This window comes from Bos javanicus, chromosome 9 (genome assembly GCF_032452875.1).
Source record: "Bos javanicus breed banteng chromosome 9, ARS-OSU_banteng_1.0, whole genome shotgun sequence".
NCBI lineage: Eukaryota > Metazoa > Chordata > Mammalia > Artiodactyla > Bovidae > Bos > Bos javanicus.
In genome coordinates, this window is record NC_083876.1 from 32,075,610 (window position 1) to 32,101,542 (window position 25,933).

Consider the following 25,933-nt stretch of genomic DNA (forward strand, 5'->3'; position numbering starts at 1 on the left):
TCTCTTTACAAATTAAACACATTTATTCTGTTTTAGACAGGAGTGTTCCAAACTTCGTGAAGAGTTAAGGCTTCAACATGAAGAGGATAAAAAGTCAGCAATGTCTCAACTTTTGCAGTTAAAAGAGCGAGAGAAAAATGCAGCCAGGGATTCATGGCAGAAGAAAGTAGAAGATCTCTTAAACCAGGTAATTATAGTCTGTGGATTAGGGAAGATCATTTTCCTCGACATTTACTAGCTAAAGAGGTATAAAACATTATGTGTTAATTCACTGTATTTTGTTATTTTTTATAGAACTAACTTAAATTTTTTAGATTGTATGAAATCAAGGAAATGTTCTTAAACTTAGGAAATAGTGTGCTTAATAATTATGTTATATATACAGTCCTAAATATTGAGAAGCACTTACAGTTGTTTGGTTTAATATTTGAACTGAACAAATTAAGGGTTTTAAATGGAAAAGTTTTAGTTTGAAAGTATAACATTTTTTTCCAAGCCATTAGATAGCATTTGGGCAATGGAGGGTAAAATTTATTAAAAGTTATCGCGATTTCCTAAAACCACTTACTAGAAGTGAGCAATTTTCTTCTTTCTCACCAGCAGGAAGTTGCATGCTATGCTTCAAAATGACATAAATGTAAGGTGTGGTTTTTCTAAATCTATCTTCTTATGTTAGGCTCGCTTATTTCCAGAGCACCTATAATTAAGCGAATTTGCACATTTTCACTCATTTACACAACTTCTAAATTTATGAATTCTTAACAGTCTCCTGGAAAGCCAATAATTAAATAGGACTGACTGCATGAGTCACCAGTTGATAAGCAAGTGCAGAACTTGACAAGAAGCAGCTCAGCAATTTAGTGCCAGAAATCCACTATTATCTTTCTGTTTGTGATCACGATGAATTTCAAAATAAATAGGATAGGCTTTTTTGTAGGATTATTTATTACATAGGTACATACATGCAGTATCTTTCTAGAGTACTTTGAGCCTGCCCATTTGTGACTGGTATTTCATAGTAATTTACAATGTTACTCTGGAAAGGGAGTATACCTCCAGGAATATTTATGAGCTTTTGTGAATAAATTTGAAACCTTTGAAACTCACACAAAAATAAGAAAACAACTCTCACTAACAGCTGGTCCCCATGTTAGCATTGCTTATTAGTTACCTTCTCTGTAGTTATTTTACATCCCTCCTTAGGGATCTAGAAGGACATGTTTTACTGGGTAGAGTGGTAATACTCCTGTATGATGTTCTGTACCTAGGAAGGTTTAATTATACCACATAATTCAATTTACAGTAAAAAAGAAAAACATCCTTAAAAGTCTGCCTTGTTTTTCAATCAATCAGGATCTATTGAGCTAGACATTTTCTAGCTGGATTTGGCACTGTAAAGAGGGCACACCACCTCTCCCACCTGTTTTCTATCAAGTTATTTTATTCATTATCCATTTACTCAGATTTCCTCCATGCCTCTCTGATATTCTGGTATCCTTGTCATGTCTTTTTTTTTTTTTTTTTTTTTGGACATCTAGTCTACATTGTTCATTCCCAAGGGGATATAATGCTTTGCATCTGGTTCTAGTTCTATGTATTATATTTTATTACATGTGGCTGCAATGTTTGCCAACTTTACAGAAAAAAATTTTAAATCTGTTTTCAAAGCAGATTAACCATAAATATCAAGGTAACCAAGAATTAATTGCCTCCAAAGGTGAAGCTGTTCTGTACTGCTTCAGGCCATGAGACCATTTCCAAAATTACAACATCTTCCTTTTTCCCGCTTCTAAAATGCGTAGGGCACACACATTACCGTAGATAAGCTGGCAAATAGCTGTTACATTCAGGATTGTCTACCTGAAGGAAGTTAAGAGAAAACTAAACAAAGGATTTCGCATTAAAGTAGAAGTCAGTATTATATTAGAGGGTTCAGTCTTTGTAGATATATGAGATGGGACACATTCTAGCAGGACCAGCAGTCTTTTTCATGGAACTTTGTTTTGGACAGAAGACCCTTCCTGGCCCTTTGGATCTTGTTCTGCAGATTATTTTGGATGGTTTCCTAGAGGCTGTGCTCTGCCGCCTGCTCCACCGTTCTCCGGTTGCCTGACTGCTGCTCATACCTGCTCCTCAAAGCTACCTCCCCTGCCCCGCCCCCTCCAGCGCTTTCACTCTGGCACGGCGGTACTGCCTGCACCCTTCCACACTTGGGGAAAACAGACCTGGCTTGAGCTTTGTGAAATTAAGGGAGTACAAAGTGGCAGATAGAACAGGAAACAGTTAGGGCCTGGGCAGAAGCATCTGTTACGAAAGGGTGTCAGAGGATCTGTATTTTCATGTATTTAAATCATTTCTGAGTAAGCTGAACACAAGTCTAATTTTTGTGCCTTAGCTTACATGTATTTCATCCTGCTTAGACCAAAGAAGTAAAAGAATTTGTCTTTCACATGGGTTTAATTTAAACTCACCCTCATGGCCTATATATCAGAAAAAATGGGCATAGACAAGTATGAGAATTTTATTTTTCTTTAGTTTGATGTTTTTTATTTTATGAAAATTTCCAGAAGCTTTTATTTTCATTCTGTGCTCCAGTCAGAGCCTAACTTTATATCTTTTAGTCTTCTGTTATTATTTCATTGTGTTCTATTTTTTCTATTCAATGATTATACTTTAGTCCAAAACTAATTTTGCTTCCTGGGCTAATGGGTGTGCACATTTGAATTCCTTTAAAGTAGAAGAAATACAGTCTTATTTTTCTTTAGTTGAAAAATGATTATATAGATTCCTCATTGATCATATTTTCTATTTGTGAGCCTAAACTGTCCTCATTTATTTTTCTGTTTCATCTTTTTCAAGGAAGATTTTATTTTGGAATTATAAGGAAGTATGACTTTGTATTCCAGCGCCCCCATTCAGATCAGTGAACTCAGAAATTTGAGAGACACATGGATCATTCAGACATAGAATTATGGAATTCTGTTGTTTAGGTCTGACTCTCCATTTTGAACTCTGAGGCCCCAAGGTCATTTAGCTGGTTGTAGCAATGCATATGACAGAGTTTTTACCCTCCACATATTTACAGTCTAATAGGGGAAAGACTTGTGTACAGACACCTCAGTAAAAGTCACTTTGCTGTAAGTGACTTTATAAATGGTCTGGACTGTTAGTACTGTGGAAGCAGTGGTGTTGGGGTGCCACCAGCTCACTGAGCTGGTTTGCCAGTACCTTCTCTACTCCACATTCAGGGTCATCAGGGTCATCATGGCTTGCAGTCATCCATGGCGAGAGTGTTTACATCCTAGGTATAACAAATGCTACAGATGAGGGCTTCATTTTTCAGAGAGCTGTTAAAACATTTATCAGCATACTACTGGGTAGGAGTACTGAGTTAGAGAAAAGTAATACAGCCAATGTGATTGGGTAGGATTTCACTGAGGAGGTCAGCTGTAGTGTGGCTTTTGAATAAGGTGAAGGGGGAACACAAATATTTTTACTCATTTATCAGACATTTATACTCAATGTATACTCAATATATTATCAGACAAAATATACTCAAATTTCCCAGACACTGTAAGGAATACTGACAAATAACAGGACAGTTGGGGAGGGAGATCATTGTGAAAAACTTTGACTTCTTGTCTTAGGAGGTCAAAATTTACTCAATAAGCCATGAGATTCTCTCAAAGGTTTGTGGATAGCAGAGTAACATGCTGAATTTTTTTTTTATTTTAAAGAAAGCTTAATATTGAAGTGAGGACTAAATGGAGACATCTCACTATAAATAACTAAATTAAAATGTGTGAAACAGAGCTCTTGAATACATAGCATGCATCCCTCCATCACCATAGCCTAAGCCGCACTGCTCCTGCTAGACACTGTCGTTCCTTACTGCCTAGCCATCTAAGCAGTAAGGAATGACTGCCTCCTCTCTCACATGCTGTGCAGCCAACCACCAGCGTTTTCTACTGTTCTGCCTTCCAGGTACATCCAGATCTGCTCATGTCTTACCACTTCCTCCGCTACCCTTCTGCGCCGCACCTGGAACCTATATTTGGTTTCGTTGCTTCTTCTCTTATCTACCTACAAATTGTTTTCCATCCAACCAAAGTGGGACTTTTAAAATATTAATTGGATGATGGTACTGTAATCTCCAAATCCACCAGTGGCTTCCCATCACCTTCTTAGAGTGCACTCCACACTCTTACTGTGGCCTGCAGGAGCCTCATGATTTGGCCTCTGTCTGCATGTCATCTGCTGCCACTGTCTCCCTTCTTTTTTTACAGCCATACTGGACTCCTTGGAGTGGAGTTTCTGGACCACACGCACCAAGCTTAGTCCATCTCAGGGCCTCTGCATCTTCCAATGCTTATGGAATTCACCTTCCCCAGATCTACATGGCTTGTTCCTCAATTTGTTCAATTCTCTGCTCAAACCTTTTTTTCAAAAAAATAGTTATTTTTGACTGTGCTGGGTCTTCATTTCCGAGCAGGCTTTTCTCTAGTTGAGGTGAGCAGGGGCTACTCTGTCGCAGCACACAGGCTTCTCATTGCAGTGGCTTCTCTTGTTGCAGAGCTCAAGCTCTAGGGTTCATGGACTCAGTAGTTGCAGTTCCCAGGCTCTAGAGCATAGGCTCTGCAGTTGTGGTTCATGGTCTTAGTTGTTCCATGGTATTTGGGATCTTCCTGGACCAGGGATCTAACTCATGTCTCTTGAATTGGCTGGTTGTTTCTTTACCCTTGAGCCTCCAGGGAAGCCCTATGCACAGCTCTTAATCTTCAAAAAAGATCTTCCTTGACCACTTCCCCTAAAATAGCCTCCCTTTGTCACTCTTTTTTTCTGCCTTGTATTTCTTCGAAACATTTGTTACCATATAGCATCATATTGATTCTCTTTCCTGTTAGAATGTAGTTCCGTGAGTGCTGGTTCTTTACCTGTGTTGCTCATGCTGCATCCCAGCAGCTTAAGCTGTGCCTGGCATATAGTCAGCTCTCAGGTGTTGCTGAATAAAGAAAACCTGAGGCAGGGCATCCAAAGAGGAGGTTGTCAATTATATGAAATACAAATAATTCCACCCAAATAGGACCTGAATTAAGTTTATTTCACTGAGAATTACAAGAGAAATCATAAAGGAACAAATTTGATGGAATACTTTGGTAAAGGAGAAGGACATGTTAAAGCTGGCCCAGGATTTGAAACAAAGATAATGAAAAGAATATGATCATCTGAGACAGGAAGGTCATGACAGACTACTTCACTGAAAGGGGATGAGGTGGTGAGTGTGATTTTAGACTTATTGATTCTACAATCACAGGATACTTGGGCATTTTTCACGCTCAATAGGAAAGACCAATGACATGAATAAGAAATGGAGCATCAAAATCAATGCTGTTGATCAAGAGTGACAGAAAAGCCAGTTTAAGGCCATTGCAGAATGCTTTCTGATTGCTAGATGAGTGTTGTCTAATATGGTAGCAACAGGCCACCTATGACTGCTGAGTACTTGAAGTGAGCTTCATCCAATTTGAGATGTCAATGTAAAATATATACTGGGTTTTGAAAATTAAATATAAAAAAAGAATATGGAATGTCTCACTAGGGTTAAATATATGCCTAAAAATAATTTTACCTTTTTTAATATGGCTATTAAAATATTAAAGTGACACATGGGTCTCAATTATAACTCTACAGTCTAGACTATTTGAAACACAAAATTTTGAATCAGTTTGGTTCTGTAAGCTCAGTACTTGTTCTGCTGGCTCTTAAGTTTTGTTAGGAAGAAAGAAATTCTCTCTTTAGAAATTGTACTTCTGTGTTTTGAAAAGAGATTATATTTTAATCAGTTTTCTGCCCATGTTAAATGAGTAACAATACTACCTTTTAATAGAAGAATGGCTGCAAGCAGATACTGAGGTAGAGGGGATAGAAAAGGACCCAGAGTTATCACCTCTTCTCAGCTAACTTAGACCATGACCTTGACAGAAGCCCTAAGCAGTGACAGGAGACAAGTGAAGCTGACCTTGAAGGTTCAGAATCCTCTCCTGAGAAATTAGGAGACCAGGGAACTATGTGAAAGAAACCTCAGGGATTCAGCCTGGACCCTGGGGAAAGAGAACGAAGAGATGGAACTGTGCTATCTATACCTACCTTAAAAAGGATGTGTAAAGTATTGGGTAGTTTTAGCTATAGGCTTTTTGTAGATTTTTTTTGGCCTTACCACTCAGCATGCCGATGACACCACCCTTATGGCAGAAAGTGAAGAAGAACTAGAGAGCCTTTTGATGAAAGTGAGAGGAGAGTGAAAAAGTTGGCTTAAAGCTCAACATTCAGAAAACGAAGATCATGGCATCCGGTCCCATCACTTCATGGCAAATCGATGGGGAAACAGTGGAAACAGTGTCAGACTTTATTTTTCTGGGCTCCAAAATCACTGCAGATGGTGACTGCAGCCATAAAATTAAAAGACGCTTACTCCTTGGAAGGAAAGTTAGGACCAACCTAGATAGCATATTCAAAAGCGGAGACATTACTTTGCCAACAAAGGTCCGTCTAGTCAAGGCTATGGTTTTTCCAGTAGTCATGTAAGGATGAGAGGTGGACTATAAAGAAAGCTGAGCGCTGAAGAATTGATGCTTTTGAACTGTGGTGTTGGAGAAGACTCTTGAGAGTCTCTTGGACTGTAAGGAGATCCAACCAGTCCATCCTAAAGGAGATCAGTCCTGAGTGTTCATTGGAAGGACTGATGTTGAAGCTGAAACTCCAATACTTTGGCCACCTGATGCGAAGAGCTGACTCATTGGAAAAGACCCTGATGCTGGGAAAGATTGAGAGCAAGAGGAGAGGGGGATGACAGAGGATTTTGCTTTGTAATTCTCCTTCAAATTTGATTATTTTTATTGTGTCCGTATGAAGAAACCTTTTTGTGATTATCATATTAATTCTTAAAAAGAAAAAAAAAAAAAGATGGTTGGATGGCATCACCGACTCAATGGAGATGGGTTTGGGTGGACTCCGGGAGTTGGTGATGGACAGGAAGGCCTGGCCTGCTGCGGTTCACGGGGTCGCAAAGAGTCGGACACGAATGAGCGACTGAACTGAACTGAACTGAACTCAGCATGCAGGATCTTAGTTCACTGACCAAGGATTGAACCCTTACCGACACTGGGAGTGTGTATTCTTAACCACTGGACTACCAGGGAAGTTCCCACCTGCCCCCTGAGTAGTTTTAATGTGTACTGAGTGTGTGTGTGTGTATGTGTGTTCTGCAAAATACTGCGGTGGGACTGTGATGAAATGCCGAACAGTCTATGCCTTCACAGGCACTAGGGCCCAGAAGACACTTGAAAAATATTAAGAACTTCTAGATATCACTGTAATAATAAATACATTTATTTCCATTTCCCATGGCAGGATAGTAAAAATAATTACAATACTTTGGATTTGAAAACAGTCAGTAGATACATGATTATAAAGTTAAAGACCTAGCCTCTGAGAAGTGTTAAAATTATCTAACATTAGCTTCTCTTCACCTTAATTTCATTGAAAAGCCTGTTATTACTGATTTAGTTTAAATATGAAATAATTATTCATGACTTTTCTTATTTTTTGTTTCAGGAGAATTATTAAAGTTGTGATTCCCACTTCTAATCTTAGGTTTATTGGTTGCTTTTCTCTAGATGTTAGTATACTTGAAAATAATATTGGAGAAAACTTTCCATAATTTAAGAAAGTACAGTATTATATGTTAAATACTTAATTTTAGAATATTTTATTAAGATTTAACATATTTTACTTGAATGCAGTGTAAAATTAATGTAGATATTGTTTCAAGGAATTTAGAAATTTAACAAGTGACATTTCTTCTGTTAGTAAAGAAAATTCTATTGTCAGAATAAAAAATGTTGACATATGTTAAAAATTCAGTATTTCTGATACGCTAGGCACTGTGACAGACCAGTAACAGGGCTGTCTTACTTCCCTTTGTTTATAATCTAGAAAAGAAGGCAAACAGAAATGGCACATTAATTCATTACAACCGTAATGTTGTATGGGGAAGGCTTCTCTAAGTGCAGGATCTTTTACCTGGAAGAGAAGTGGAATCAGGCCAAGAGGAGAAGGAGAACAGCATTCTGGGCAGAGGGGGAAGTATGTGCAAAGGTCCTCAGGCAGCCCCCAAATACCTATATTCTGGGGAAAAGAGAGCTAGGAAGAGGGGGCAGGTAAGCAGCAGGGTCAGATAACATGGGTTCTTGTTTGCCTTGTGGAGATTTTATCTAAAGTGGCATGACGAGCCACTGAAAGATTTTAAGCAAGGTTTGATGAATCTAACACATTCAGACATTAAAGTTTGAAAACTCTGACTGCAGTACAGAGAATAGACCAGCGTAGGACAAGATAGGTGCCGTGCAGTGTATATTGTTTCCCTCTTGGCAGCCTTTGTTCAGATTAATACAGATATTTAGTATACTCATTAGTTCACTTCTCTGGGGGAGTACATTTTTCAGTCTTAGATTCTGCTGGCTTCTGTCAACAGGATTTCTGCAAGATACCTGTTTTTTCTAAATAACTTCTTTTTGTTATCTAAGAGTTTTTCATGACTTCTTATGCTTCTGTGGGGAAGGGGAAAAGGTAGAGAGTAGTAAAAACTAACTCAGTAATAAAAGTCCATGTCATTCATTTAGTCTTTTAGTAAACATTTATTGACCATTTAACTCTTTGCCAGGTGCTAAGTTTGGCACTTTGGATGCAAAATGTGAACAAGCCCTTGTCCTCTAAAATCTGGTCATTCAGTGTGTGCATGCTAAGTCTCTTCCATCCTGTGGACCATACCCCACCAGGCTTCTCTGTCCATGGCGATTCTCCGGGCAAGAATACTGGTGTGGATTCCCATACCCTCCTCTAGGGGATCTTCCCTACCCAGGGATTGATCTACCCTACCCGTCTCTTATGTCTCCTGCATTAGTAGGCAGGTTCTTTACCACTAGTACCACCTGGGAAGCCCCGGAATTCAGTGGATTTCAATATTTATATACCAGTACGTTTGTAAACTGCAAACATCTATCAATAAAAACCTTGTGCTATTTTCTAAATGAATAAACTGAGGATTAGAACAATGAGATTACTCCTAAGAGCATAGTTTTCTTATGTACAAAGCTGTAAACTTCTCATTAAGTGCAGCAACTTTTTCAGTTATTTTCAGTTTTTCTTCCTTACTTATAATGGCTGAAAGTCTGATTATATTCATCCATTAAGACCAGAAATCCTGAAAGACCTTAGTAAGCCTTCTGTGCTGAAATATCCAAGTGCTCTAATGAGCTGAAGAGGACCTCATAAGGCCCTTTTCAGTCATCTCAAAAACTAACAAGTAACTTAAGATGCTTTAAAGGAAATTGACTTAATATAGCATTAATGTTTCTTAGCATGGATCTTGCTCATGTAGATCAGATCAGTCGCTCAGTCGTGTCCAACTCTTTGCGACCCCATGAATCGCAGCACGCCAGGCCTTCCTGTCCATCACCAACTCCCGGAGTTCACTCAGACTCACGTCCATCGAGTCAGTGATGCCATCCAGCCATCTCATCCTCTGTCCTCCCCTTCTCCTGCTGCCCCCAATCCCTCCCAGCATCAGTCTTTTCCAATGAGTCAACTCTTCGCATGAGGTGGCCAAAGTACTGGAGTTTCAGCTTTAGCATCATTCCTTCCAAAGAAATCCCAGGGCCGATCTCCTTTAGAATGGACTGGTTGGATCTCCTTGCAGTCCAAGGGACTCTCAAGAGTCTTCTCCAACACCACAGTTCAAAAGCATCAATTCTTCGGCGCCCAGCCTTTTTCACACTCCAACTCTCACATCCATACATGACCACTGGAAAAACCATAGCCTTGACTAGACGAACCTTTGTTGGCAAAGTAATGTCTCTGCTTTTCAATATGCTATCTAGTTTGGTCATAACTTTCCTTCTAAGGAGTAAGCGTCTTTTAATTTCATGGCTGCAGTCACCATCTATAGTGATTTTGGAGCCCAGAAAAATAAAGTCTGACACTGTTTCCACTGTTTCCCCATCTATTTCCCATGAAGTGGTGGGACCAGATGCCATAATCTTCGTTTTCTGAATGTTGAGCTTTAAGCCAACTTTTTCACTCTCCACTTTCACTTTCATCAAGAGGCTTTTGAGTTCCTCTTCACTTTCTGCCATAAGGGTGGTGTCATCTGCATATCTGAGGTTATTGATATTTCTCCCGGCAATCTTGATTCCAGTTTGTGTTTCTTCCAGTCCAGCGTTTCTCATGATATACTCTGCGTATAAGTTAAATAAACAGGGTGACAATATACAGCCTTGACGAACTCCTTTTCCTATTTGGAACCAGTCTGTTGTTCCATGTCCAGTTCCAACTGTTGCTTCCTGACCTGTATACAAATTTCTCAAGAGGCAGATCAGGTGGTCTGGTATTCCCATCTCTTTCAGAATTTTCCACAGTTTATTGTGATCCACACAGTCAAAGGCTTTGGCATAGTCAGTAAAGCTGAAATAGATGTTTTTCTGGAACTCTCTTGCTTTTTCTATGATCCAGCGGATGTTGGCAATTTGATCTCTGGTTCCTCTGCCTTTTCTAAAACCAGCTTGAACATCAGGAAGTTCACGGTTCACATATTGCTGAAGCCTGGCTTGGACAATTTTGAGCATTACTTTACTAGCATGTGAGATGAGTGCAGTTGTGCGGTAGTTTGAGCATTCTTTGGCATTGCCTTTCTTTGGGATTGGGATGAAAACTGACCTTTTCCAGTCCTGTGGCCACTGCTGAGTTTTCCGAATTTGCTGGCATATTGAGTGCAGCACTTTCACAGCATCATCTTTCAGCATTTGGAATAGCTCAACTGGAATTCCATCACCTCCACTAGCTTTGTTTGTAGTGATGCTTTCTAAGGCCCACTTGACTTCACATTCCAGGGTGTCTGGCTCTAGGTGAGTGATCACACCATCGTGATTATCTTGGTCGTGGAGATCTTTTTTGTACAGTTCTTCTGGGTATTCTTGCCACCTCTTCTTAATATCTTCTGCTTCTGTTAGGTCCATACCATTTCTGTCCTTTATTGCGCCCATCTTTGCATGAAATGTTCCCTTGGTATTTCCAATTTTCTTGAAGAGATCCCTAGTCTTTCCCATTCTGTTGTTTTCCTCTATTTCTTTGCATTGATCACTGAGGAAGGCTTTCTCATCTCTCCTTGCTATTCTTTGGAACTCTGCATTCAGATGCTTATATCTTTCCTTTTCTCCTTTGCTTTTCACTTCTCTTCTTTTCACAGCTATTTGTAAGGCCTCCCCAGACAGCCATTTTGCTTTTTTGCCTTTCTTTTCCATGGGGATGGTCTTGATCCCTGTCTCCTGTACAATGTCACGAACCTCCGTCCATAGTTCATCAGGCACTCTATCTATCAGATCTAGTCCCTTAAATCTATTTCTCACTTCCACTGTATAATCATAAGGGATTTGATTTAGGTCATACCTGAATTGTATGTAGAATACTTGTGGAATACTTGCCAAACAATACATTTGCATTTAGATTTTTAGTTCATCCAGTATTCTCTCAAACATTTACTGGGGGGAATCTCAGCTCATTTTGTGTTTTAAATACCATCTATAGGTCATGCATGCTCAGTTGCTCAGTCGTGTCCAACTCTTTGTGACCCCATGGACTGCAGCCCTCCAGGCTCCTCTCTCCATGGGGATTCACCAGGCAAGACTACTGGAGTGGGTAGGTGTTTCCTCCGCCAGGGGATCTTCCCGACCCAAGGATCGAACCCAGGTCTCCTGTGTCTCCTGCATTGGCAGGCGGATTCTTTACCCTCAGCCTCCGAGGAAGCCCAGTCTGTATAGTTCAGTGACTTCCAGTTAAATCCAAGTTAAATCTCCAGCCTTTGTCTTCACCCAAACTCAGTCACTTGGTTATCTAATAGGCATCTCAGACTTAGCATGTATGGCTCAAAAGTATTGATTCTCAATCCCTATCCCACCGTCTTCACTTCCTTGCACTGCTTTTTGCTCAGAACAAAAACTGAAGAGTCATCCTTGCTTTCTCTCTTTTCTGATCTCTCATGTAATCTCAATCCTGTTTATTCTACCTCCGAAACAAATCCCAGTTCCACCTGCTTCTGTCTGTCTTAGCAAATACTAGTCCAAGCCACCATATAATAGCCTTCTGTTTAGCTCCCACAATTCCACTTTTCCCCTCACAAACTTGAAGTAATCTTCTATGATGTAAATCAGATCGTGCAATTTTCCTGCTTAAAATTCTTTCAGGGGTCCCCAGTGAATTAAGGCTCTTTAGTCCCTGGTGGCGCAGCAGTAAAGAATCTGCCTACAATGCAGGAGACTCAGCTTCGATCCCTGGCTTGGGAAGATCCCCAGGAGAAGGCAATGGCAACCCACTCCAGTATTCTTGCCTGGGAAATCCCATGGACAGAGGAGCCTGGTGGGTTACAGTCCGTGAAGTTGCAAAGTGTCAGATACGACTTAGCAACTAAACAACAGATATGTCCTATTTCACTTCAGCCTGACACACCCCGCCCCACACACCCAGTCATTCCAGCTCACTGACACCTTAGGGTCTTTGAGATAATCCTTCTGCCTGTTCACTCTTTCCCCCCAATCATCTCATTTTGTGGCTGACTTCTTCACTGATTCTAAGTTTAAATGACACTTTTTTCCAAAGATCTTTTTTTACCATCGACGCAATATCACCTCTAGTCACTTCCTTATCGCATCAACCTTTTAAAATCCTATTTATCATGAACTTTTTCTTACTTTTTAATTTATGTATGTATGTTTGTTCAGTATGCTGTTCAGTTCTCTATATCACTCTGTACTTCCTAGAATATAACAGTACTCTAATAATTCTTTAAACAGAAAAATGTTACTTCATTGATGTGCTCACCAGTAAGGGTATTGTGACCCATCACCACTGCCGTGCCTCTTCTAATTGCTGTTGCCAGGTCTGTGCTGTAAGTCACCCCAGCTCACAGCTTGTGGACCAGGACTTTTGGTTTAGATATTTCCATGGCCCTCAGCAATATGAGGACAGAGGTAATGACCATATGAGTTTAGATTCCAGATGTTCAAATATACTTCTCTCACAGAAGATCTAGAATTCCTATTGAAGAACCTCTGATCTGTAATATTGGTCTAATTTATCAGTTAGTTCAGGAATCCTAAATAACATACATACTTTTTTTGTCTGATGATACTTTAAAGAATGAAAAATTATTTCATAAGTAAATGACGTTCATTTTAGATTAACTTCTAGTACGAGGATATCAGTTCAGTGAAATATAAAGAGGTTAAAAAAAAAAACTAAAAAAACCCTTGGATTTTCATAAACTTTGTGAACTCTGGAGAACTATCTCATTAGTATATAAAGAATATTATGAGTAGAAGAAAGAATAAAATAAAATTCAAAGTTTGAGAGTTTAAACTGCAAAGTTATAGAATGATCAAACAGAAAGTTAATAATTTTTCTTATTTTTTTCAGCTCTGTGAACTATAACCTAAATTAGTCTTAGGGTATTAGTAAATAATTTTTTACCAAATAAAAGCTATCTTTAGTTTGTAAACATTAAGGAATATTCACATTATGGGGGAAAAGATAATTATATTCCATCTGAAAATTTGATTAATGTCCACAGTAAAAGCCACTTTGCAGGAACTTTCCTATATTAGTAATATAAATTTAAAATAACTACTTTGTATCCTTGGAAGGCAAAAAATGAGGCAATTGAAAATTAAATCACATTTTCCCCATATTTAGGGGAGGGAGAGCATGTTTTTCCAGTGGTTTATCACTCAGCATTTCAGTGAGCTAAAAAATGAACGCAGGTCATATATAATTTTATCAAATACAGTCTAGGAAATAGGGTTGAAAAGATAAAAAGGCATCATTTCTTCCTTTCCCCTGAACTTTTACACTAAACCAGATTATTATTCAATCTTTACATTTTCAGTGATTATCTCATATTTATTTTTAGCCCTCAAATTATGTAGTCAGTGAAGTGAGTGTTTCAGTTCTCATCTGCTCATTTCTCACAAGAGAAATCCTTCTAGGACCTACTCCAGTGCTGAGTGGAATGCTTTGAGGCATTATATTATAGATTTCTGGAAGGAATTTAGAACGGTAATATTCCTTCCAGGCGCTTCAGTAACCACGGTCTTTTAAACTGACCTCTGGTTTACCTGTACTGTCCTTTGGTGTCTTCCAGAGGTAAGTCTGCAAGCCCGTAAGCCTCAGACACTGTTTTAAAGGACTACAGATAATGTAGACTGCGTGTCATAAAAAGTTCTTTTTGTCTGATTTCTTTTTCAGAACTGTTTTCAACTTACTTGTTTCTTGAGCATATTATAATTAACGTTCTATGTCTTACTCTCCCTTTTTGTCCCTCTTTCTTTCACTTAGTCGATTTCTGAATGTTTCCCTTTATTCCTGTGATCTTTTCATAGCGGCACTCTCTGGGGGAAGCTTTGCATAAATCTATCAACAATGTAAGTGAGCGGCACTTACACTTTGTACACAGGGCATGTTGCACTTTTGGTTTTGCATCAACATCATCACCGCTTGAAAGCTTTGACTTGTGATATTAAAAAATACATTTTTTGGCCTGGGTAAGATATGTTGTATATGGGTGGCAAAGCTTCTAGCCTTCAGCCTTTCGTTTGCGTGTGTGCACACGCCTATCACACACGGTACTGATAAGCATGCGTTTTATTTTAAAGCCAAGCAAGATTTTACTTCTCAGATATAAAATTCATTATTTTAATATTTGCATTGATAGCTATAGTAATATTTTGAAAAACCGTCAACTTGTTGACTCTAATAAAAAATGGAAATAAATGTAAATGTATTTCTTCTTTTGTTTGTTTTTTAAAAGAGTAGAATCAATTGACTTCTTAAGAGTATCAGATAGTTGTGCAGGTTCATAGATTCAGAATATATTTTACATTTTAATGTTACAGTTATTAAAAGATTTAAAGCAAAATGGAGTAAATCCCTTTCCAAAGAATTGGCAGTGCTATTCTTTTACTTATACATACTCAAAAATGCAGATACTAAGCTTCAAAGTAATATTGCGTTTAAACGATAATTAAAATCTTTTTCTTTTCATGTGAAGAGAAAAATGAGATTTATTTTCACATCGAACTCGTGCCCAACTTGTTCTTTAAAATAAGTTAGCAGAGAGGTAAGCATCTTTGAATATTTTTCTTGATCTCCTAGGGCAGAGGTCAGCAAGCTTTTTCTGCAAAAGACCAGACAATAAATATTTCTAGCTTTGTGGGTCATGCAGTGTCTATGACACCCACTGGCCTCTGTTATATGGAAGTGCCCATGGGCAATAGAAACAGACTCCAATGTGCCAGTTCCTGACCTAGACGAATCAAATCTTGAGTCTAGAGTGGTCCTACGAAATTTTTATATTTCAAAACTGTGTCTTCCTACCTCCTTAATTTCTTTCTACTGTACAAGAAAATTTTTATCTGTTCTTTATGTTCAACTTTACTGTCTATATGAAAATTAGAAATACATGAATACATTTAATGCCATTTTCTTTAATGTGTTTTAAAGTGGTACTCAATGTTGGCGAACTAAGGCTACATTTAGAATTTTTTTTAATAATCACATAGAGCATAGTAAGAATTTGGGCATGGTTGCTGTATCAGTCCAGACTTTCTGACATGCATACTAATTGGGATAGAAATAAGAACCCCAAATAAGATATGGTTGATTATTGTCAAAAATTGTTTGAGTTGTACTTCAAAATATGTGTGACAACATAGTCACTTTCCCCTAAACAGTTATAAATGAAAAGGTGTTCATTAAAATAAAAACAATTTTATTTAATTTAAATGTATTAGTAATTGAATGAGAATGCCTTGATTTATCTCCTACAAAATAAGCAAAAGAGGTCAGTAACACAATGAAATCCCCATTAATTAGTTCTCTTTTGTAACATCATAGTCACTGAGGATGAACTGTTCACTCAGACATCTCCCAAACAAGATGTGACCTTGTCAGTATCATTCAGCCAAGTGAGAGCTACCCACCCCCTCCACACACTGTTTAGCCAGCCTTCCATGCAAGAAGTTTCCACTATATGCTGTCTTGTTCTAAGAGAACAAGTAATCGTTGATGCCTCTGTTCTTTATTTTTCAACTAAGAATGAGCGGATGACTGGAAATATTCCAAAAATATCTTAAGGGCATTAAGTAGGCATTACTGTGGTTCTCAATCAATAAACTCAGTTTACAGGTCTTCTTGGAAAATACCAGAAAATTATGGATGATTCAGTATTTTCCTGAATGGTCATAATTTCAGAAGCTTAAGTTGACTTTTCTTAGCCAGGCCCTTCAAAAATAGCAAATTAGAGGTTAAAAAGGAAAACGATAGAAAGAATTAAAATATTCAAACAGTTTCAAACATTTTACTTGAGCATTTATATAAATTGTTGACATAGTAATAAATTATTCTACTGTCCTCTACTAGGCCTATAGAGGTTTTTAATGTTGCTTTATATATTTGAAAGTATTGAACTGAATAATAATATCATGTGGTTTAGACTTTCTAATAATTTATATTGACCTTCAGAGAAGGCAATGGCACCCCACTCCAGTACTCTTGCCTGGAAAATCCCATGGACGGAGGAGCCTGGTAGGCTGCAGTCCATGGGTTCGCGAAGAGTCGGACACGACTGCGCGACTTCACTTTCACTTTTCACTTTCATGCATTGGAGAAGGAAAGGGCAACCCACTCCAGTGTTCTTGCCTGGAGAATCCCAGGGACGGGGAGCCTGGTGGGCTGCCGTCTCTGGGGTCGCACAGAGTCGGACACGACTGAAGTGATGTCTTCGTAGTCGTAGTCGTAGTAGTATGTTGACCTTTCTTGTCAAAATTAACAAGTATTCTGGCTCAACACAATCCACAACTCCGTACCTGTAATTTATTGAAAAATTAAATTGTACTTAAACATCCTATTTTTCAAATTGCTTTTTCTTACTCATTTTTCTTGTTTTCACAAAAATGAATGAACCCTCTCACATGAAGCCTCTACCCTGGAAAGCAAGTCATTTTTAAAAAATCATAATTTATATGACAGCCTTTTTCAAAAACACACAGAATCACTAGATAAATTGTTCACCAGTATCATGATAAATTGACCAAAACTATAGGAGAAAAGGCCGTAGGTAATATTACTTGAAGAAGATAGTTTGTTTTCCTCCTTGATCGCATAAAATGAACTGAGAGCAGAGGACAAGTAAAAGACCAGGGCTTCAAAGACTTATCTGGTTGTTGCCTTACGATTCTCATTAAAGAAGCAGCCAGAGTCTTAGTTTTATGAACTCCAGAGCAGTGGTTCTCAGCTATGACTGCATTAAAGTCATCTGTGAAACTTCAAAAAGAGTGATTCAGCCTTCTGATAGACTCACATGAGTATGTGTTTAGGCCATTTATTTTGGGGTGTTTTGGTACAACATTTGTAATAGCAAAATCAGGTGAGATGATCTGAATTTTCATCAGGAAGGATTAAAGTAATTATAGTGTATTTATACTTTGAATGGTGTCTACTAGGATGAATTTGGCTTTAAGCAGCAGAACACCCAGTTAACAGTGGCTCATGCTGTCAAGATACTTAATGAGGTGCCCAGGTGCTTTGTGTTCTTCTCCTTTGCCATGTTCAATATGTTAGCCTTTGGACCTCAAGTTTGTCATGTCATGGTTGCAACTTGGCTGCTACAGCTCCACCTTTCATGTTCTTGAACAACTGTGCTAACACAGGAGACTCTCCGTTAAGCAGTTTTTTAATCAGGAAATAAAATCTCTCCCCCTCCTCCAAATTCTCCACATACTTCCTTTTAGCTTATTAACTAAGACGGGATGATACAACCTTAGAGTTAGGTTACTGTGACTTTCTTATCCCAGTCGTAAATCACTCCTTGGTGCTGGGAGAGGGGCCTGCCTTCTTGAAGATCGGGATTTTCATTCAGTTCCTGAACAAACTCATGAGTTCAACTCGTTGTGAAGAAAGAAAAAGGGGGACATGGGCATTTGGGAAAGAAGAAACAGTGCCTGCCATTTGCATTATCTGTAGTCATTGAAAAGAATGGGGGCATTCCTACACATCATGGATTGTATACCCTAGAAATGACCCCATGAAAGGAAAAGCAAACCTCTAAAACCAAACTTGTTCGTCTCCCTAGTAGAGAAATCATTAACCATCGTTATGTAAATCCATGAGTATACTCAGCTTGAAGGGAGCTACATATTGTTGAGTGTTTGAAAAATGATAGCGACACCTAAGGATCTTGATACCCTCATGGTTTCATGAAGGAAGTTGATGTTTATTTCTCTGTTTAAGACATAGGGAATGTTTGTTCCAACAGCAGCCCCATGGGTCTCTGTTTCAACTACTTTGGACATTAAGCTCTGGTCTCTTGAGGTGTGCCCTGGGGCCCCCAAGTAATTTTTGTCATATCATGCCAGATGTACACTCTACATGATGAAAGTCATCCATCCACCTGTTTACACATAACATAGTTTAAAAAAAGCAAAAGAAAACAGAACATTAAGAGAGAGAGAAGTCATAAGAGTCTTGGGAGACACATGCCTAAAATAAAACACTGTTAACAATTTGGTGCACTTTCTTCCAGACTGTTATTTGTCATTTATAAATAAATATAGACATATGCAAATGCAAAAAAAAAAAAAAGAGTCTTGGGGGATACCAAAATGTTAGAATTGATTAACCTTAGGGATTGGGATTTGGTGAGGAAAGGGAAGGAAGCATACTTTCCCTTTCATTTTATAAACTCCTTTATTAAAGAAGTTTTTTTTCACAACGAACACATTACTTTGGTAGTTAGAAATTATGTTAGGTGGTCTTTGCTCAATTCCAGACCTATTTAATCAGAATAGCCAAGGGTCAGTGGCTGGGCAAATACATTTATTAGAATCTACAGAGATGATTCCGATATATAGCCAGGTTTGAGAACCACAGATTACATTTGCTATCTCAGGATATTCTTTGTTCTGAGGATAAGCTATTTGTATATTTTCTGTATTCTTTCATTTCTCTAGTAAGATTTCTGTTAGGGGTAAAGAAAACTAGAGTGCATAAAAAACCAAAGGTTGTAAGTAGGACATACATAGTGAATGACGTATCTCATGTTGACATCCTATCGTATCCAGTACCTCAGATTTGATATTTCAGTTTCTATTTTGAGGGATTTCCACAAACACCATTGCAGAGGTACAGAATCTTTGTGAAACCGCCCTGTTGGAAAGAGGTAAAGCTTTCCCTTCTTCAGAAAAATGTATCTATATGTCTTTAATTTTGTCTTTTTGAAATTTGTACAGCCTTATTTTCAAAAAGATAGTATTTTAAGTGGTAGAGATCACAAGGTAGCAATTACTGTCAGTGAAGTTTGGCTTTTAAAATTATTTGCAAAGTATCTGCAAAGTATTTGCAAAGTGCCTCTTGATTAGTAGAACATATTATTTAATTCATATATAAACTGCTGTGGTGGGAATTTTTTAATTAGGATGAAAATTTTTTCTAAAATATTCTCTTTGGTTCATTTAAAATCAGCAAAATAAAAAGCTTTAAGGTTTAAAATTACAACAAATGTGTAGAAACTTACACCATATATTTCATAATTTGAAAATAATTTGAAGCAACTAGTACTGCTTCTCATTTATTCAACAAATGCCTTTCTGTAATACTGTAATGAGAGTATTGATGTAAGTTACCCAGACTATTTAATGCAGTCTATCTTTGTTTTATTTTAAATTAATGAAGTTTTATATTAATATGTATTTCCATAAAATGTACTAAACTCTGCTGTTTAAGTTATAGCTATAAAACAGCTCATTTTACATTGCTTTGCTCATTATTTCTGTCTTTAAAGTGCCATATAATTTTCATGCTGAATAAAGGCTGACAATTTAATGCCATCTACTAATTTAATTTTTAAAAGAGCAAAATAAGTTTTGACGCTGCATTGCATGATAAAGGCTTCCTGCTTACAAATAATGTTACTGTTTTGAGCATGAATCCAAAGATTTTTAGATAGCCTTAATATTATTTTCATATGCTTTCAAAATTAAGAATATAAAGTGTCTAAACTAAGTATACTTGAGGACTAAATTGCATGATAATGTCTTTTTGCATATTCTTTATATTTGCTTAAATATAAAGATTAATCATATATCCTAAAATTAAAAATATTACTTTGGAGTTCTTTCAAGGTAAAGTATATTATATTTAAAGTATTTAAGCTGGAGAGGTTTAAAAAGTGTGCTTAGATTTTAAATGTATAACTGTTAACAAAACTGTGGTATTCATTAATTTTAAATGTTGTACTTCTTTATAAATTTCATCTTTAACTGGTTCAAGTGTGAGTCAAATTATAGTCAAATTAACATATGGGAGCTCTTTTTGATACAGTGACCTTTTGAAATAGTTCAGGAAAAAAAAGCTACACTGCTGTGAACTGATTGGCTTCTTACTAACCTAAATGCACCCTTAATTGGAGGACAGGATCCAGGGCCACCACTAGCCCGTGTGGTGCCTGTGTCCAAATCAGAACGCTATGCCACTTTTCTTTGAGTGGACTTGGATGCATCCCAGGGCAGATGGCTTGGTGAGGAGCTTGTTCACTGGGTAAATTCGTCCTCACTTGGCCAGGGGCCTAATAATAGCTTTGATAGGATCAGTCATTATTCTTTATGTAACGAACGTAGTCTTTCCCTAATGTTCTCATATATGTTCTAGTAGGTTGTCACCAGGGACAAGGCAGTCACATGGGTCCCTATTCTGGGTCTGGGACTAGGCTTGAACTTGGGAAGAGAGTGGGTAGGAGCCTTGTCTATTTCAAGAACCAGCTAACTCTACTACTTTACACATTGGGGTTCACAAACACACATTTGATTACCTTTTACCCTTTTTTGATTCTTTTTTTCTTTGGAGGTTGTCTTTAGTATTCATTTCATCCTGATTTTCTTTGCACAAAATGGTGAGAAATCACATGACATGGTTTGTTTTGGCCCTCCAGCTCCCACAAGGAAGGCTTAGCTGTTGCTGTGCCTTTCTCCTGCAGTTTTTACGTTCGCGGGGTTTATTTGAGCTGTAAATCGTCAGTGCTACTGCCATTTAGAAGTATATGGAGTTGTGTTGCCCGGGGTCACAGTGTTGCAGTTCACCATGACTCTAAACATGGAAATAACCTCTGAAATCTTAAGCTTATTTGGAAGTTAGTGAGTAGAATTCATGTAACTTTCAATAGGTAAAGTCACTTCTTTGGAAATATGTTAAAACAGATTGAACATGTGTCAGTAGTATCATTTCTCATCAGTACTTGACCCTCTCCACAAAGGCATGTGCTAACCTTTTCTACTAATCCTGATGTATAACCCTGCCCTTGTCCCAAACCCTTCCAGACAGCTGTCACTTACCTGAAGCTCGGTATAGTCTGTGCCTGTTTCCTGCTGCTGGCCTCTGCCCTCTCCTGTCTTCCAGTTCATTCTTTCTCGTTTTTCTTTCTCAGTTTACATTGCTGGTGATTCTTCAGCCTATCATTTACTTTCTCACGTACCTTCATGGTAAGACATGGTGAGGCAGCCTATGTCTACCTTCCATCAACCAAAAGAAAGTTTTTTCTTATTTACAGAAAGTCACTTTAAAGTCTTTTCTTTCCATTAGCTTTCTTGGCCGCAGAAACAGTTCTATCTACATATAAACACAGCATCTTATTATTTAATGGGACATATTTGACAACTTTTTATCTGTTTTTTTTAAGTTCCCGTTAGCCTCAGACTTGTAGAATATGATTGAGTCATCTAGTTTCAAGTTTATAGTTTTGTTATATGAGAAGAGAAACAGATCAAATAAAATGGTTTCAACAAATGTATATGTGAACACACACACATATATACAGATGCTTATACATATTTTGTGCTTCTTTTGGTTAATGTACTTCTGCATGTATTTTAAAACATGCAGAGGCAGTGCGGATGTATTAAGGGTGATGTTTTCAATAGAAGGAACAAATAAGTTCTCCATAGTGAAAGAAAAGTACCTGTCATTATTACAAGGCTGTAACTAGAAGATTGTGAGAGGTCTGTGGTTTTTTAAAAAGCTTGAAGTTCTGCAGATCCTTTTGAATTAAATCAAAATTCAAAAATAAAAATGTTTTTTACACAAGAATTCTAAATTCTAAATTGATAAACTGTTTAAAGAGTACTTCTTTAATGCTCAAATAGTTTTAGCTGGCTTTCATTGAGCAGTTAATCTTTGTACGTGGCAGGAACTATTCTGAGTAAACTGTGTGTAGAAATGCTCTTTTCTGTCACGTGGCCTGGTGAGGTGTTGACCGAAGCAAGTGGCAGAGCTAAGATTTTAACTCAGAGCCCACAGCCTTAAACAGTCCTGTGGCTCAGCATTAAAGAATCTGCCTGCAATGCAGGAGTCACAGGAAATGCGGGTTCAATCCCTGGGTCTGGAAGATCCCCTGAAGGAGGGCATGGCATCCCACTCCAGTATTCTTGCCTAGAGAGTCCCATGGACAGAGGAGCCTGACGGGCTACAGTCTGTGAGGTTGCAGAGTCGGACACGACCCAAAGCGACTGAGCACACATGCACTGAAAACAGAATAAAAGTGGTAATACCTTAAGATTAGCCATCTAGGATATACTATAAGACATTTTAAGTGGGCACTTTAAGGCAGTTATTTTGCAGTTGTTAATATCTTCAAAATGCCTTTTCCCCCTAAATAGGCACTGTGTGAAATAGTCCTTGTATTTATTCCTCTTTGTGTGCCCTCCTGTGGCAGATTTCCCTCCTGAAACAGAATCTGGAGATGCAGCTTTCCCAGTCTCAGACCTCTCTGCAGCAACTGCAAGCTCAGTTTACACAGGAGCGACAGCGACTGACACAAGAGCTCGAAGAATTAGAGGAGCAGCATCAACAGAGACATAAATCTTTAAAAGAAGCACACGTCCTTGCATTTCAAACCATGGAAGAAGAAAAGGAAAAGGAACAAAGAGTAAGTTTTAGGTGACATACGTTCAAATGTAACCCAACAGCCTGATCACTGTTAACCTTACGATTCTAAAGAATTTATTTTTTGCTCCAAAAAAGTATGTATTGCTTTATTTCAATGTGTTTTCTAGGCTATGACTTCTTGTAGGGGTCACAGTGATTAAACACATACACTAATTGTACACTGTAGGGCTTCCCTGATAGCTCAGTTGGTAAAGAATCTGCCTGCAATTCAGGAGACCCTGGTTCGATTCCTGGGTAGGGAAGATCTGCCGGAGAAGGGATAGGCTACCCGCTCCAGTATTCCCGGGCTTCCCTTGTGGCTCAGCTGGTAAAGAATCCACCTGCAGTGTGGGAGACCTAGGTTTGATCCCTGGGTTGGGAAGATCCCCTGGAAAAGGGACAGGCTACCCACTCCAGTATCCTGGGCCTGGAGTATTCCGTGGGGTTGCAAAGAGTCAGACAGGACTGAAGGACTTTCAGTTTCACTTTAACTGTACACTGTAGCAGACATATGTTATTTCTGTTTCCCATGAAAAGGCCAAGGTCATGATGTGAATAAAGCTCTGGTTTGTCATGTGTTAGCAGTGATTACATAAATTTAGTCATTACTGTTATCACTGTAATCTCTTAATACTGGTCTTGAACTTAGCCTTTCATCCAACTTTTAATTTTTTCTTTTAGTCTAGATCTACAAAAGATACATGTGCCTAAAGCATTTAAAGTTTTTATCTCCATTTTTTCCCCTCATGCTTTTTCTTATGCACAGAACTCACAATGAAATGAAATTGGAGACATTTAAAAATAGTACAATTCCCTGTATACTGTTTGTATCACTATATGGTGATCACTCAGAAAAGATACATTATTGGTTTCATTATATGCCAGAATCTCCCCATATCCATTATTTAGTTCTGTGTTAAAATGTTAGTTGGACTTAGCCTTAGTGTGATTAATTTTAGTGTAGTTCATTTCTTAACACTGTATTTCTCAATTTAAGGACCTTATGGATAATTAAGATAAAGATGTGATAGAAAAAGTTACTAATAATAATGTTTACCATCCTTACTGTTACTACATATACACATTTTAATTCTTTATTTGGGTATAGACACTATTTTAAGAAATGGTATGTTATTTAAAAATTGTTAAAAGAAAAATGTCATACTCTTAAAAACAACTAATTTGCTTGTACAGTAAGTTTAGTCTATTGATATTGTCCAAAAAAATCAAGGGGGTTCCTTTGGTTAATAATTCAACCTTAGCATTGCTAAATACTCTATTCATTGGATTCCATTTGTGAATTACGATAACACATAAGCTTACATATCATACTTTAATTTTATACAAACAGTCTTTTCAGAACTATAATCATTTTTCAGAAGAAATCAGAAATGGCAATTTTATTGTCTGTCATTAGGTAGCCAAGCTAAACCTAAGTCATGTTGCCTGTACTCAAAGTCCTTTATTTTACCTATATTCAAAGGAACCTATACTTTATGTTTCAGAAAGAATATAAGTAGCCAAATAATAATTTTTAAAAGCATTTTAGAGTAGTGATTGAAGAAACACAGCCCTACTTACAATGTGGTCGCTTTCTCGGAAACCTTTATAGATTACAGTAAGAAAAACCCTTCCTGGCACAGTTCTGTCTCTACACTTGAAGTACCCTAAGCTTTGTGGCCATATATTTTCTCCTTATCTTGGCCACATGTACGTAGTCTGTTCCTCTGGTTAGGCTTTTAAAACTAACCACGTGAAAGTCTTCAGTTTTCCAGTTACATCCTCTCAGAGCTTTTGCTTCTGTTCACAAATGCAGGAGCAAAGAAAGGATGACTGTAGGAAAAAGCTACAAACACTTTTTAAGGTTGGAGCTGTAAAAGCCCTCCTCTCTTCCTAATCAGGAGATCTTTCCTGATCTGCCCTCCTCCACCTCTTTGCTGAGTCTAAGTCTATGCACACAGAAGAATTATTTGTTAATTTTTGGTGGTTTACATCTCCTTAGCTGTTTAAGAAAATAGCTTCATTTGGAAACTGCCCTAGGTAAAGGGTCTATATCTCAATACAAACACTATATATTGACTCTGATTCACGATGATTATGCTGCTGAAGTGAACCTACTAGTTTATTTTCTGGTGATGATCTTATATCTAGTTTTCTTGAAATGAATTAGAGATCTGTTTTCCTTAAATAATGAGTTTTAGTATTTTTTCTATTTTGTTTGCATTTCCCTTCCTGTAGTCTGGCATAATAATTTGAGTATGTTTCTCTCATTCTAGGCTCTTGAAAGTCATTTACAACAGAAACATTCTGCAGAGCTTCAATCATTAAAAGATGCACACAGAGAATCGATGGAGGGCTTCAGGATAGAAATGGAACAGGAACTTCAGACACTTCGGTTTGAATTAGAAGATGAAGGAAAGGCTATGCTTGGTATTTTGAAATGATTATACTCCTATCATATTTATTTTTACATCCTTCTAACTTGAAATTCAGTAAGAAATTACAAAACTGTACTCTTAATCTTTGAAACCTCAGAATGACTATCTGAGTGTTGTTCCTATTATATTTGAAGTTACTGGATGAAGGAGCAAGTGTTGGCGGAGTAGAATGGATAGAACACACGTGGTAAAGTGAGGTTCCCTCAACGTTCTCTGTACTTTGGCTGTGTAAGCGACACAAAGTGGGGCTTCCATTTGTCATTAAGGGACTAACGCGTTAGTCCGTGACATTCATACTTCCCCACTATCAAGTGACTGAAAGGAATAGAAAGCATGGAACCACATGTCTTTAGGCTGTATCATCATATTGGGTTTTTTTTTCCCCCACTTTAGGATTTTGTTTCAATGGGGAAAGTCAT

General features: G+C 37.9%; 1 protein-coding gene across 1 annotated transcript in view; it reads left to right on the forward strand.

Moving 5' to 3' along the window:
• Positions 1-25,933, forward strand: part of FAM184A (family with sequence similarity 184 member A) — a 123,499-nt gene that overhangs the window by 76,095 nt on the left and 21,471 nt on the right. Inside the window, exons 9-11 of the mRNA XM_061427452.1 lie at positions 37-187; positions 22,865-23,077; positions 25,353-25,506. Coding sequence (XP_061283436.1) covers positions 37-187; positions 22,865-23,077; positions 25,353-25,506 — 518 coding nt within the window. The remainder of the gene's footprint in view (positions 1-36; positions 188-22,864; positions 23,078-25,352; positions 25,507-25,933) is intronic.